The 13,979-nt window shown below is 45.3% G+C and overlaps 1 protein-coding gene across 5 annotated transcripts in view; it reads left to right on the top strand.

The window, feature by feature from the left end:
* The window catches only part of SEPTIN4 (septin 4), a 47,330-nt gene that overhangs the window by 14,850 nt on the left and 18,501 nt on the right, over positions 1-13,979 (top strand). For all 5 annotated transcript variants that reach the window (XM_075594498.1, XM_075594497.1, XM_075594496.1 and 2 more), the window contains exons 2-4: positions 8,253-9,500; positions 12,219-12,312; positions 12,922-13,008. In XM_075594498.1, the coding sequence (XP_075450613.1) occupies positions 8,253-9,500; positions 12,219-12,312; positions 12,922-13,008 (1,429 nt within the window). The remainder of the gene's footprint in view (positions 1-8,252; positions 9,501-12,218; positions 12,313-12,921; positions 13,009-13,979) is intronic.

Below are 13,979 nucleotides of genomic sequence, written 5' to 3'. Positions count from 1 at the left end.
TGAGATCAGATGCATTGTAAGGAACCCCAACCCTCTCTAATAGTGCGTCTGAGATCAGATACATTGTAAGGAACTCCAACCCTCTCTAATAGCGAGTCTGAGATCAGATACATTGTAAGGAACCCCAACCCTCTCTAATAGTGTGTCTGAGATCAGATGCATTGTTAGGAACCCCAACCCTCTACAATAGCGCGTCTGAGATCAGATACATTGTAAAATCTTCTGTATTTGGTACAATTTTCAAATGACCTGAAAATTGCAGGGAACCTTTTAGGGGTGTCCAGGGAACCCAAGAGTTCCTAGGAACCCTGATTGAAAAACACTGACCTAGAATATTTTTGCAATTTGTTGTTTATGCTCTGTGAAATGCAAAACAGTGGTATGGCTGTAATTTTGTGTAGCTGAACATCATAAGCACATACAAATGAAAGTACCTGTACAAAACAATAGTGTTAAAATGCTGTGAATTTTCTTTCCAAACATTGGAATCCATATTATCAGTAACATACCATTAAACTTCATTTGAATGGAATTAAAGGCATGTTAAAGCTTAGCACCATTTTGTGGACATGGGCCCATGTGAGAAGCAGTGAAGCACATGGACATGTGTTACTATATGCAAGGGAACCAGCGTAAAGGCGCTGTTTGTGTCATTAGTATTGCATTTATTGATTGTTTTCCTGCCTTGTGTGTCTACTTGATCCTCTTGCTCTGCTGACAGTGTCAATACTTTTCCATTTAATGGTCCTGATAACCGAGCCGAGAAAAAAACCCACAAAGTCACAGTAACTAAAGGAGCAACGCTCTGCCACTTTGGTTAGCGGAAAGTGATCAATGGGGCAATGATCTTCAGATGAGTCCCTATCCCCATATTTTAGATTTGCAATAAACTGAATACAAATATCACTTGTGAGCACATTCACACATCTCAGATAGGTCTACAATCCTGTTTTTCCCATCCAACGCTTCCACTGCAGCTAAGGATTCTGGGTAATGACATGCACATCAGCACACAGTGTCACCTTTTACTTCAGGTCCATTTTAGCGTGGACCCCTATAAGCTTATGCCTGCCGCATTACACAGCTTCTTTAGCACAGGCTGGGTTAAAGAAGTACTCACAGCTGTTTAAACCGTTTGGATCTCATCAGTGTGAGGCTGGTTATACTGGCTTTGCAATGTGACGCTGGAATAGGTTTCCACCACTCATTAAATACTTTATGGTGGCTGGAAAAAAAAAGTGACAAAACCCCTCCTCTGTACAGTGTACAGCAAATAAAAATATCACTTGCGAGCAAAGCATGCAGGCATGTAACCCCGTTCTTGCAGGCTTTAGGATATAGTTAACCCTTTCACCGCCATGGGGGATCTGCAACTTGTTGCAAGTGCATTTTGATGGCTTCTCTAACGGCGAAAAGGTAAGCAAACTCTTAAAAAGCCTAGCTGCAAAATACGCTCCACTAAATATAACAGGATGCAGATTAGGGTTGCCAGGTGTCATGTATTGAGCCAGACTGTCCTGTATTTGAACATTCTGTCCAGTAAAGAATTAGGTGTAATATTGGACATGTGTGTGTCTCCGGTATTACGTCTCTGGACATAGTGACCTGATTTCCCATGAGCAGGGAGAGAGCAGGGCTGTTGCTAGGGGGCTGGACAGCTTCCTCCCTCCATCTTGATTGACTGCATTGCCCAGCAGCAGCCAATCAGGAAGAGGTATCAGAAGCCTGAGGGCATGGCCAAGGAGAGGAGGAAACAGCATGGAGAGAGGGGTGTGTATCTCGATTACATCACACCTTGCACCATTGTGTCCAGTATTTTTGGAGACGCCACCTGGCAACCCTACAGTGTAAGGGCTGTCAAGGGTACCCACATGGCGGACAAGAACGAGGGGCCTCACACATGAGTGCCTTTTGTGTGGGGCCCCCTCTCACCTCCAGAGTATGGGATTTAGCACCTGCCGGGGGGGGGGGGAATTGATGGTGTTAGGAGTGGAGTTCTGTCACAAATGACATTATGGGGGAGGGTTGCAATGTGATTGTGTGGGGTTGATACAATGGGGCGGGGATATAATGTGAATGGCTGGGGTCATGACGTGGTGAGATGGAGTTGCAATGGGAATGAGAGGGGTCATGACGTGGTGAGATGGAGTTGCAATGGGAATGAGTGGGGTCATGACGTGGTGGGATGGAGTTGCAATGGGAATGAGTGGGATCATGACGTGGTAGGATGGAGTTGCAATGGGAATGAGTGGGGTCATGACTTGGTGGGGTGGAGCTGCAATGGGAATGAGTGGGATCATGACGTGGTAGGATGGAGTTGCAATGGGAATGAGTGGGGTCATGATGTGGTAGGATGGAGTTGTAATGGGAATGAGTGGGGTCATGATGTGGTGGGATGGAATTGCAATGGGAATGAGTGGGGTCATGACGTGGTGAGATGGAGTTGCAATGGGAATAAGTGGGGTCATGATGTGGTGGGATGGAGTTGCAATGGGAATGAGTGGGGTCATGACATGGTGGGATGGAGTTGCAATGGGAATGAGTGGGGTCATGACGTGGTGAGATGGAGCTGCAATGGGAATGAGTGGGGTCATGACGTGGTGGGATTGAGCTGCAATGGGAATGAGTGGGATCATGACGTGGTAGGATGGAGTTGCAATAGGAATGAGTGGGGTCAAGACGTGGTAGGATGGAGTTGTAATGGGAATGAGTGGGGTCATAACGTGGTAGGATGGTATTGCAATGAGAATGAGTGGGGTCATGACGTGGTGAGATGGAGTTGCAATGGGAATGGCTGTGGTCATGACGTGGTGGGATGGAGCTGCAATGGGAATGAGTGGGGTCATGACATGGTGGGATGGAGTTGCAATAGGAATGAGTGGGATCATGACGTGGTGAGATGGAGTTGCAATGGGAATGAGTGGAATCATGATGTGGTAGGATGGTATTGCAATGGGAATGAGTGATGTCATGACGTGGTGAGATGGAGTTGCAATGGGAATGAGTGGGGTCATGATGTTGTGGGATGGAGTTGCAATGGGAATGAGTGGGGTCATGATTTTGTGGGATGGAGTTGTAATGGGAATGAGTGGGATCATGACGTGGTGGGATGGAGTTGCAATGGGAATGAGTGGGGTCATGACGTTGTGGGATGGAGTTGTAATGGGAATGAGTGGGGTCATGACGTGGTGAGATGGAGTTGCAATGGGAATGAGTGGGGTTATGACGTGGTGAGATGGAGTTACAATGAGAATGAGTGGGTCATGACGTGGTGAGATGGAGTTGCAATGGGAATAAGTGGGGTCATGACGTGGTGAGATGGAGCTGCAATGGGAATGAGTGGGGTCATGACGTGATGGTATGGAGTTGCAATGGGAATGAGTGGGATCATGACGTGGTAGGATGGTGTTGCAATGGGTATGAGTGGGGTCATGACGTGGTGAGATGGAGTTGCAATGGGAATGAGTGGGATCATGACGTGTTGGGATGGAGTTGCAATGGGAATGCGTGGGATCATGACGTGGTGAGATGGAGTTGCAATGGGAATAAGTGGGGTCATGACGTGGTGAGATGGAGTTGCAATGGGAATGAGTGGGGTCATGACGTGTTGGGATTGCGTTGCAATGGGAATGAGTGGGGTCATGATGTGATGGGATGGAATTGCAATGGGAATGAGTGGGATCATGACTTGTTGGGATGGAGTTGCTATGGGAATAAGTGGGGTCATGACGTGGTGAGATGGAGTTGCAATGGGAATGAGTGGGGTCATGACGTGGTGAGATAGAGTTGCAATGGGAATGAGTGGGGTCATGATGTGTTGGGATGGAGTTGCAATGGGAATGAGTGGGGTCATGACGTGGTGGGATGGTGTTGCAATGGGAATGAGTGGGGTCATGACGTGGTGGGATGGAGTTGCAATGGGAATGAGTGTGGTCATGACATGATGGGATGGAATTGCAATGGGAATGAGTGTGCTTATGACGTGGTCGGATGGAGTTGCAATGGGAACGAGTGGGGTCATGACGTGTTGGGACTCACAGTCCCACATCAGCGTGAAATTAACCTGAAACCATGACAGAGTCCAACTGTGTGAGACTCGCGCAAATTGCATGAGTCTTGACAGGGCTGCAGTCTATATACAACACCTTATGCTTTTGTGAGGACAATGCTTGCTGTTTTGGTGTAAGAAGTTGCAGGCCCCTCTACATCTCAAGTTATAAACACATTCCCTACCAAAGGGACTGAAGGGTTTAAGGATTAAGGGATGATGGGACAGATCTAAATGATGAAAGAATGATGCAGTAATTTCACAGCTATTACCGAGCTCCATCTCATTATGATACATATCTTAATAAAAGTTCTTGTAATAAAATTCATGTGTGATGTTCCACCCGAGTGGCAATTTTCTACAATGCACTGGGTAATGCAGCTAATCAGGATGGCGGAAGCTGCCCAGCCCCCTAGCAACAGCCCTGATCTCTCCCTGCTCGAGGAAATCCTGCGGCCCCCCAAGTTGGTCCCATGTGTCCAGAGAGGTAATACCGGACACATACAGGTCCAGTATTACCTCTAATTTTTTACTGGACAGAGTGTCCAAATACAGGACAGTCCGATTCAATATAGCATACCTGGCAACCCTAATAATTATTGACACATCATATAGACAGAACAAGGCACGGTTTCAGGATGGCTCAATAGTGAGCAGATTTTAGGTTGCGTATTGTGCTATTATTATTTTTTTTACCATACTCAACATAATATATTCTATAGAATGAATCCGTCATTCTCCCCGTCACATATCTGACAGAATTCGGATGAATTCTATTGGCCACCGGATATATTTCTGTTCTCCGATTGGGTTATGAATATTTAAGTTTTTAACCATTACCCACTCTGTAAGATTTCCAAATCCCTATGTAATCCCTGCTCATATTGTTTCTTAACTTCTAATTTATTCCATGGTGATGCACAATCCTTACGTCATGTCTGTAAGCCCCTGAAACAATGACTCCAGGAGAAGAAATCTATACAAAGGTTCTTAATGTTGACCACCTTTTACTGCCTTGTCATGCTTTACTTGCATGTCTATGGGTTCTATTTGGTTAGCAAACCAACCTGCATTGTCCTGTCCTCATGCCTATGCTCACACAGACAAGATGCCAATACAAGTGTTAAAATTGTTTCTGAGGGTTGTCATGGGAGAGGGGGTTTGGCCCGGGATTAAAGGTGTTACACCCCATTTGCCCACCCCCTGCTCTCACTTGGGGAGCAAGGGGTTAACTGGACTGGGGTCCAGTAATATGTTTTTACCTTGCTTCAGAATCCAATTGTTTATTCCCCTGTATAAATGTATTGTCTCATCCTAGTGTTTGCACCAACACATAAACTAGGGTTGATGCGGGAGGGAAGGGGTTAATGTTAATTCAGTGATTATAGCCCTTTGTTCCCTATTCCCGCCTTTTCAGGCTCCAGTTTGCAGCCTTCTATAGGTCGCCATTGAGACTCCATGCATTCTAATGGCAGAAGTAGTGGTTTTGGACCTGTTTTCCAGTGACGACCAGCAGGTGGCGTCTGAGAGGAGGAGCGGTGGTTTCCCATTGTAAGTCAATGGGGCCATTGACTTCAATGAGGATTCCTCGACGCCGCTCTTCAGGAACAGGTTGGCAGCCATCCAAACCGCAGACCGCAAAAGCGGATACTATGTCTTTGAAAAGAGCTTAATCACTTCAGTCAAGTTCAATGACAATTGGCGTGGGAATCTTAAGTTCTAGGGCACCTGGGAATAAAATTATTTTTGCCCCTAGCCCCTAGGAACCCCCACACACGACCCACACTGGGTCCGGGAATGAGGAACCCTCGTAAAGGGTCGAGCGGAGAAAGAGGGTCACGCCATTGACTTTAATGGCGGAGCGGAGGCCCCATTGAATCCAATGGTGGCGTGCGCCCATGCATTGTCTATGGCGGCGCCGGCCATTGATTCCAATGGGGAAAAACCGCGTGGCGTGAAAACAGCTAAGTGCGAAATGGTGAAAAATGTAAGTCCATATCTCCGGTTCTGGAAGGATCAGAGGGCTGAGAGTTGGGTGGCATGTAGCCAAGGTTCCGGCATTAATGCATGGCCATTCCCAACCTTCTCCAAACAACCAGACGGAGTATGGGCGAATGTAAAGATTTGTGATTTTTCCCATAGACTTCAATGGCGGCGGTTTCCCCATTGAAAGTCTATGGCGGGGAACCCCATTGACTGCAACGGTGGAGTTGCTCCATTAAAGCCTATGGCGGCGGAGCCCGTTGTTTTCAATGGGGAGCGTGTGAAAAGCAGAGATTCATTTTTAAAGGGATGAATCCTGTATTTTAAAAAGTGTTTTAAAGTGCATTTATGTATCTCCATTTCTGGGGGTCGCAGAGAGCTGAAATTTGGCCACTATGTAGAGTCACTGTCGACATAAAAAACTGTCCGGTTTCGACCCACTGGGCCCAACAGAACGGAACCTATTAATATGTGAAGATATTAAACTATGAATAGTATTTTGGGTCTGATAGGAAAACGCAGAGCCCATCTGCTATGCAATTAGGTCAGGAGGACAGACAGATAGTCTAGCATAAGTCCTCTGATCAAAGGTTAACTGCCCTGATTGTTTACACTAGGGCCAAGAACAAAGGAGCTGAGTGGTTTGTAGGTGTCATAGTTCACACTTGCAGGGGAAGAAGAATCTACTTCAAACGACTCCACTAGCCAGTTAGGTGCCCTAAGGTTAAGAGTAAGAGCTAAGATGGTATATAAACCAGGCTCAGCCCTTACTCAATGGTCTTTGTGATTTTCAAGATTGCTGTATGAACTGCCAGTCCAGATTTCTGACTGTTTCATCATTCCATCGTAAGTAAGTGTCTATATTTTGTCTGTTATTTGTATATCTCGTGTGTTCACCTTTTTCAAGGAATAAATTATATTTGATCATATCTAGTCGTGTTCAGTTCAACCCAGGTATTTTTGGTGTATATTATATCTTGTCATAAAGTTACCGTGACAAGGGTGTATTACAATTGTTTCTCAGAATCTATTAAAGAACTACTTACACAGTGTCTGATCTACATATTGGTATTAGCCTAACAGTAGGCTGAAGGAGTATCTTAGTGGTAAGAGTACTGACTTTGAAGTGGGTGAACGTGGCTCAAATACAAGTGTCAGCTCTACTTGTGGCCTACTTTATCTTCCTGTGCCATAGGCACCACAATTAAAGTGTAAGCTCTCTGAGGCAGGGACTCATGGTGCCTACAAAATTCAATCTGCAGTGCCGGCACAATACAGTAACATTTTTTTTGCTACAGTATGTTATTGAATGTTATTATTACACTAAGTGAGACTTAAAGATGCAGTCTATCCCTCTTTTTACACTCCGGATTGAAAACCAGAATCACGTTAATTTCAGTGCCCAGGGACCCTCTGGTTCTCAATATACATACCGTGAAAGGTAACACTAGTATTTCTGTGAATTTAAATCCCCCTCGTCACACGGGCCATCAAACCGCCATATTGTTTCCCCTGCAGTAGACCATACCGACGCTACCTTTACTGGTAAGTATCTTCGGAACCAGTGGACTCCTGGACCTGAAATAAATGTGGTTCAGCCCCAGAGACCCTTGCTTTCCACTCATGTAAAGAAAAGAAAAAGAGCAGGGGAGACTGCTCCTCTAACAGGAATGTATATTAATGTAATAATTATTAATAATATATATCAGCATACTTACTAAGCGGTGCTATTCAATAACACAAGGGAATGAGCCGTAAAGATGTCATGGCATTCTGTCGCACAGCGTAGTTCCCTTGACCCTGTTTGGTTAACAATAACCCTGTTTGCTTGCACCCACTCTCTCTATTTGTTCTCAGAAAGGCTTCCTAATATTTAGGTGAAAAAATGCATAATTTTCCTTAACTTCTCCCTCATCATAACAGGCCCCTCCACCAAATAAGTGGAAGATCAAGAGATAGCTTTCGTTTTCCTACCTGTACTACTGTAGGTCAGGGGTGGCCAACTTCAGCCCTCAAGGGCCACCAACAGGTCAGATTTTCATGATATACCTTCTTCAGCACAGGTGCAATCTCACCTGTGCTGAACACCTGACTTGTTGGTGGCTCTTCAGAACTGGAGTTGGCCACCCCTGCTGTAGGTGGGTTCATATATCAGTCAGTATGGATGTACAGGTAGTGTAATCCTATGCCTCATATTTCCTTCTCTCCCACTCTCTGGCAGATCCATCACTTCCTGCGCAGTGACGATGCGGAGCTGACGGATATTATAAGTGGAATCCCAGCGGAGAGAGGCAAAAGGGGCCAAGAGCAAGAGGAGAAGACGCTCTGTAGGGCGCATCAGCAAGAGGAGGGGAGGCTCCACAGAGAGCATCAGGAGGAAAAGCTCCGCAGGGAACATCACGCGGAGGAAGAAAGGCTCCGTAGGGAACAGCACGAGAAAGAAGAAAGTCTACGAAAAGAACAGCACGCGGAGGAAGAAAGATACCGCAGGGAACAACTGGAAGAAGAGCTCCGCAGGGAACAACAGGAAGAAAGACTCCGCAGGGAACAACAGGAAGAAAAGCTCCGCAGGGAACAGCACGAGAAAGAAGAAAGTCTACGAAAAGAACAGCACGCGGAGGAAGAAAGATACCGCAGGGAACAACTGGAAGAAGAGCTCCGCAGGGAACAACAGGAAGAAAGACTCCGCTGGGAACAACAGGAAGAAAAGCTCCGCAGGGAACAGCACGAGAAAGAAAGACTCCGCAGGGAACAACAGGAAGAAAAGCTCCGCAGGGAACAGCACGAGAAAGAAAGACTCTGCAGGGAACAACAGGAAGAAAAGCTCAGCAGGGAACAGCACGAGAAAGAAAGACTCCGCAGGGAACAACAGGAAGAAAAGCTCCGCAGGGAACAGCACGAGAAAGAAAGACTCCGCAGGGAACAACAGGAAGAAAAGCTCCGCAGGGAACAGCACGAGAAAGAAAGACTCCACAGGGAACAACAGGAAGAAAAGCTCCGCAGGGAACAACAGGAAGAAAAGCTCCGCAGGGAACAGCACGAGAAAGAAAGACTCCGCTGGGAACAACAGGAAGAAAAGCTCAGCAGGGAACAGCACGAGGAGGAAGAAAGACTCAGCAAGAAGCATCAAGAAGAAAAGCTCGGCAGGGAACAGCACGAGAAAGAAAGGCTCCGCAGGGAAAAACAGGATGAAAAGCTCAGCAGGGAACAGCACGAGGAGGAAGAAAAGCGCCGCAGGGAGCAGCACGAAGCGGAGAAGCTCTGCAGAGAGCGCCAGCAGGGCGCGAGGCATCATAGGGACGAGGAGCACAAGAGGCACCACCCAGAGAACCAGGACATTGACGAGAGGGAGGGTACCAGCCAGACCCTCCCAATCCTGCCGCCGGCCTTCGGCTATTCAGTGCCTCCGCTCAGCCCTTCCAGACCCAAAAGCCCATGGGGCAAACTGGACCCTTATGACTCCTCTGAGGTAAGAAAGACGGGAGGGGGACGATAAAGGGGGTTACACTGCATCACCTGCCATGCATCTTTTCTTGTGATCAACTCCCAATTATAATAACGGGGAACAATGACAGGATCTGGTGTGCCAGGGCCTGTGCCTTATTGTGTACGTCATAAGGACACTGCAGGTTCAATTATGGAATGTTACACATGGTAGATAACAAGTGTGAAAATCAGTGCAAAATAGACAGAAAAATAAAGGCAGTTAGTAGCGATAAAGATCAGTAAGGATTATCTATTCAAAAATATTGCTACTAAAGAAAAACTCAATTGCATGCAATTTCCTTGATAAAAGTGGTTTGCTTGTGAGATATGATACAATGTATGCATGTCACGGCTAGCAGTAGAATAGGCACGCTAGTATACTGTAGGTGTAAAGACATTACCCTTAGTGTGGGCTCTACCTTCACTTGTTGTTCCTCTCCAGCTTGTTGTCTTTCCCTCTTCTCCTCCTCATCTTTTGCCTCCCCCCTCTCCTCATCAAAGACCAAGGGGCATATACTAGTAGCTACGAGTTTGTCATTGTCAAACCAGCACCGTTTGACATGGTCGTAAATCACAGGTTAAAACTAGGCCCAAAATCGCATTTCTATATTGCAAATCACATCGTTGAAGCTGCGTCTATAAAAAACTGACAAACCACTTGGTGGTGCTAACTCCATCCAGAGTCTGAGATACAGTAGGGGTTTTGCTGAGAGATGGGTTTTGCTCTCTCTCAGATAAACCCATATTTCAGGCTCTGGAGAGAACTCGCAATACCAATCTCGTCACTGAAGGCGGCGAGAAAAAAATGCACGTTATTATAGTGGTTTAGCATTTTTAACGGAGCTACTATAATTCAGCTAAGCTAATTCAACACTGCTAAGCTGTAAGGCACCTAAAGGACCATTTGGTTTCTTGATCTGGAAGGTGTCTTACAGCTTAGCATCACTTAATAAATAGGACCTAAAATGTCATTTAGAGTACAAGACCTTTTGTATTAGTATATTCAAGTCTTCTTTTACTTCTTTGAACACTTGCCTGCCAGAGGGGCAGAGCTAAAGAAGTCATTTCAAGCATGTACTGTATGATAAAGCTATGTAAACATTGCTTCCTTGTTCTGAGTCAGCTTTCTCTCCAGTTTTAGCATAACTTAGAACTCCAACTCTTTTGCTGCCAGAAGGTCCTTCATCGCACTGCAAACTAGTGGCAGCGAAGATGTTCAGAAACCTGCCGGAAATGTATTGAACGTTCATTAAATTTGACACAGACACTAGTGGAAGGAATATTAAACATGCGTTGGGTGTTACCGCATTTTAGAAGCACTTTGTGTTTGTGCATTAATCTCCCAAAAATGTATTTAACCGTTAAATTGCTGCAAAAATATTTGAATGTGTCAGTGCATCAAGGTACTTTGTGTTGGTTTGACTAACTCGGCACACATCAGCATACAGCTTGTGTGGCGTGGTTTTAGGAGTCAACAAACACAGCCACGTATAAGGGGGTATAACACATTTGGTTAGTAAGCTTCTTGCATCTGACTTAAGACCAAAGCAATACAACTTTTATATTTCTCTTCCATCTAAATGCACGTTTCAGGAGCTTAACATGTACCTGCTGCAGTAAGGCTGCGAAGACATGTGGCTGGTCTGAATATCGGCTTTTATTCAGCCTCAAAAGGTGGAACACAAAAGAGCTTATTTTCTGCATTCTGTACCATAACAGGCGTAAAGTGGCTTACTTTCAGCATGTTAGAATAGTCCACACAACCAGTCCCGAACACGGCTGTGCCCTTGTGCCAGAAAAGGCTCGTGTCTTTTAGTCCTGTAGACTGACGTCAGTTCCTTGCAGGAATAAAGGGGGTTCAATTTGAGCGGTCTCCATAGTAGTATAGATAAAACAACATAAACATACCTTTTTACAGGGATCTCCATGTCCTCCTCCATAGTACCAGGCAGTGTGTATTCTGGCTCACACCGTAGCACAGACTGTCACAGTACCACTATTTTCTCTGGGACTTTCTCAAACTTGTATTTTTTCTTTCATTGAAGGAAAGACTGCTCAGCAGTCAGCACTATGTTGCAGTCCCCTTTAAAAGCAAACGGGTTTTCAAACCGGGATTGTGTGTTCATCTGCCGTACTGTAGATAGACACGAGAAGGGATGGAAACGGTTGATTGATGGAAACGTTGGCGTGTACAACCCATGTAGGGCAGGACTGAAAGAGGTCCAACTCTCAGTATATATGAGATTATGGAGAACAAGGATGGGTGTGTAACAACCCTGCAAGAAAATGGCAGGGTGGGATAGAAGTTTTAGAGGGAAACCATTTGGAGGGAGTACTCTGAAGATAAAGAAAGGAAACCGAGGCTGGGAATTCAGTATATAAGAGTCTCTCTTTCAATTAAGAGTTGGTTACTAAAGTAAGCATGGAGTCTCTCACTTACTGCACCACATACTCTGCATGAAAAAGGGAGGATAGTGATGGCAACTAACCTGACTGAACATCAGAGATCTGGAGGAGAATATATATATGCAGGGGAGGGGAAGGAGCCTGGAGCTGCTGCCTCCACAGTCCAGAACTTTAGCCCTAGATGGGAATTCCACGCACCTAAATGTGGCTGGTAACGGAGCAGTGATCAAATCCCACACTAGACTTGAGGTGCTTGGTATATTTCAGATGACAGTGGCATTGCTTCTCCCCACAGGAGGGCAAAGAATATGTGGGATTTGCCACCCTTCCCAACCAGGTCCACAGGAAATATGTGAAGAAAGGCTTTGAATTCACGCTGATGGTTGCAGGTAAATTTTTAATCTTGCAGCATAGTCACAGGTAACTGTCACCACACACATTGGTGACAGATACTTTTGACACCTCATAATTTGTGACATTAACGGTCACCTCACACAGGCAACAGTGTAACCGTATGATCAGTGACAAGTACATGTGAGTCACTTTCACTGAGTGTCACCAAACCTGTAAACAATAGGCAATACAGTATCTCCTTCACATCTCACCAATAGGTAGTGAATTTCCCTCATGGCTGTGGAAGGTCTTTGTGTTTCCTGTCACATTTCAGTGACAAATAAACTACTGTATGTGTTTAGAGAGAGGCAACTAATGTCCCTTCATAGTTCATGTTTGTGACCCTTCATAGCTCATCCAAAAATCCTTATTTGTCCCCTCTTAGCTCTATGGTAGGTACCTACAGTAGGTGTCCCATAACAACTCAGTGATAGGTATCTGGGTGTCCCCTCAAGGCTCTGTGGCAAGTACTATATGCCCCTCACAGCCCCCTGGCAGTTACCTGTGTGTCCCCTCACAGCTCAGTGACATGTACATGTGTGTGTATCTGTGTGACAGTGAGTGCTGGGTGACAGTGTCTGATGTTTTTCTCCTCTCTCGGTCAGGGGAGTCTGGTCTTGGAAAATCTACTCTCATTAATAGTCTCTTCCTCACGGATCTATACCGGGACCGCCAGCTTCCAAGCCCAGAAGGTAAGGAGTGCGGCAGGCGTCTGATGAGCACAGAGGTTGTCTCCATCAAATCAGATGCTGCAACTTCTCTGAGTAAACCCTTCAGATGATCCTTGGATGCATTGCCAAGGCCCTTCATGCACTGTAGGGTTGAATAGCTTTAGGGATACAATACCAATTAAATCCAGGGCAATGGAGGGATAAATAAAGGCATACATAATAGTCCTGTTTTTGTTTTGTTTTCTATTTTCTGGTCTTTGAACAACTTTTGGTATAATAATCGACCATTCTGCCATTGTTGACTTGGATTTAGTTGACACCTACATGACCAATATGTGAGATTTAATGGGCCTCATATACAGATTTACAGATTGAGTAGGGAGAGTAGAGTCTGAGCCTTTTCTTTTTGTTCACAAGTTTCATTTGAAAAAGAAACAAAGTGGAGGCCTTTACCTTTTTCACGATATGAGGATGCCCCAGCCACCGATTACGTACAGAGAAGAAAACGGGAGCCTTTGTTTGTTTTTTAATGTGCATATTACAATATGGCAAAAATAGTCGCCACAACCTCTTTATTCACAAAGTTACACATTCACTTCTTCTTTTTCTTATTTAGAAAAGGGACGCTTTAATATAGAATCTAACCCTTTTTTAATGGTAGAATTATATCCCAAACACCAAAGTGTGTTCAATGAAGAAGCGTTCATGTTCTCTGGCTCTATTTTCCATTTACTGCTGTGTGTGACATTGCATGAGACATTTACAGCAACCAAACACAAAACAATGATAACATGAACGTTGAACATGTACAGTAGGACTGCTTCAGAGAAGTATCCATATAATAGGTATAATATAATGTGGAAGGAAGCTCTGAGAGGAGAAGACATGTGCGTGCGGGGAAAGACAAAAGGAACAGGAAGGGCTGAAAATGTTATATTTTCTAACTGTTACTATGCACAGAGTCTCATGTTCACTAAGCTGTGCTATTCCAC

Source organism: Ascaphus truei, chromosome 3 (genome assembly GCF_040206685.1).
Source record: "Ascaphus truei isolate aAscTru1 chromosome 3, aAscTru1.hap1, whole genome shotgun sequence".
NCBI lineage: Eukaryota > Metazoa > Chordata > Amphibia > Anura > Ascaphidae > Ascaphus > Ascaphus truei.
The sequence above is the reverse complement of the archived record's forward strand: the minus strand, read 5'-3'. Positions and strand labels throughout refer to the sequence as shown.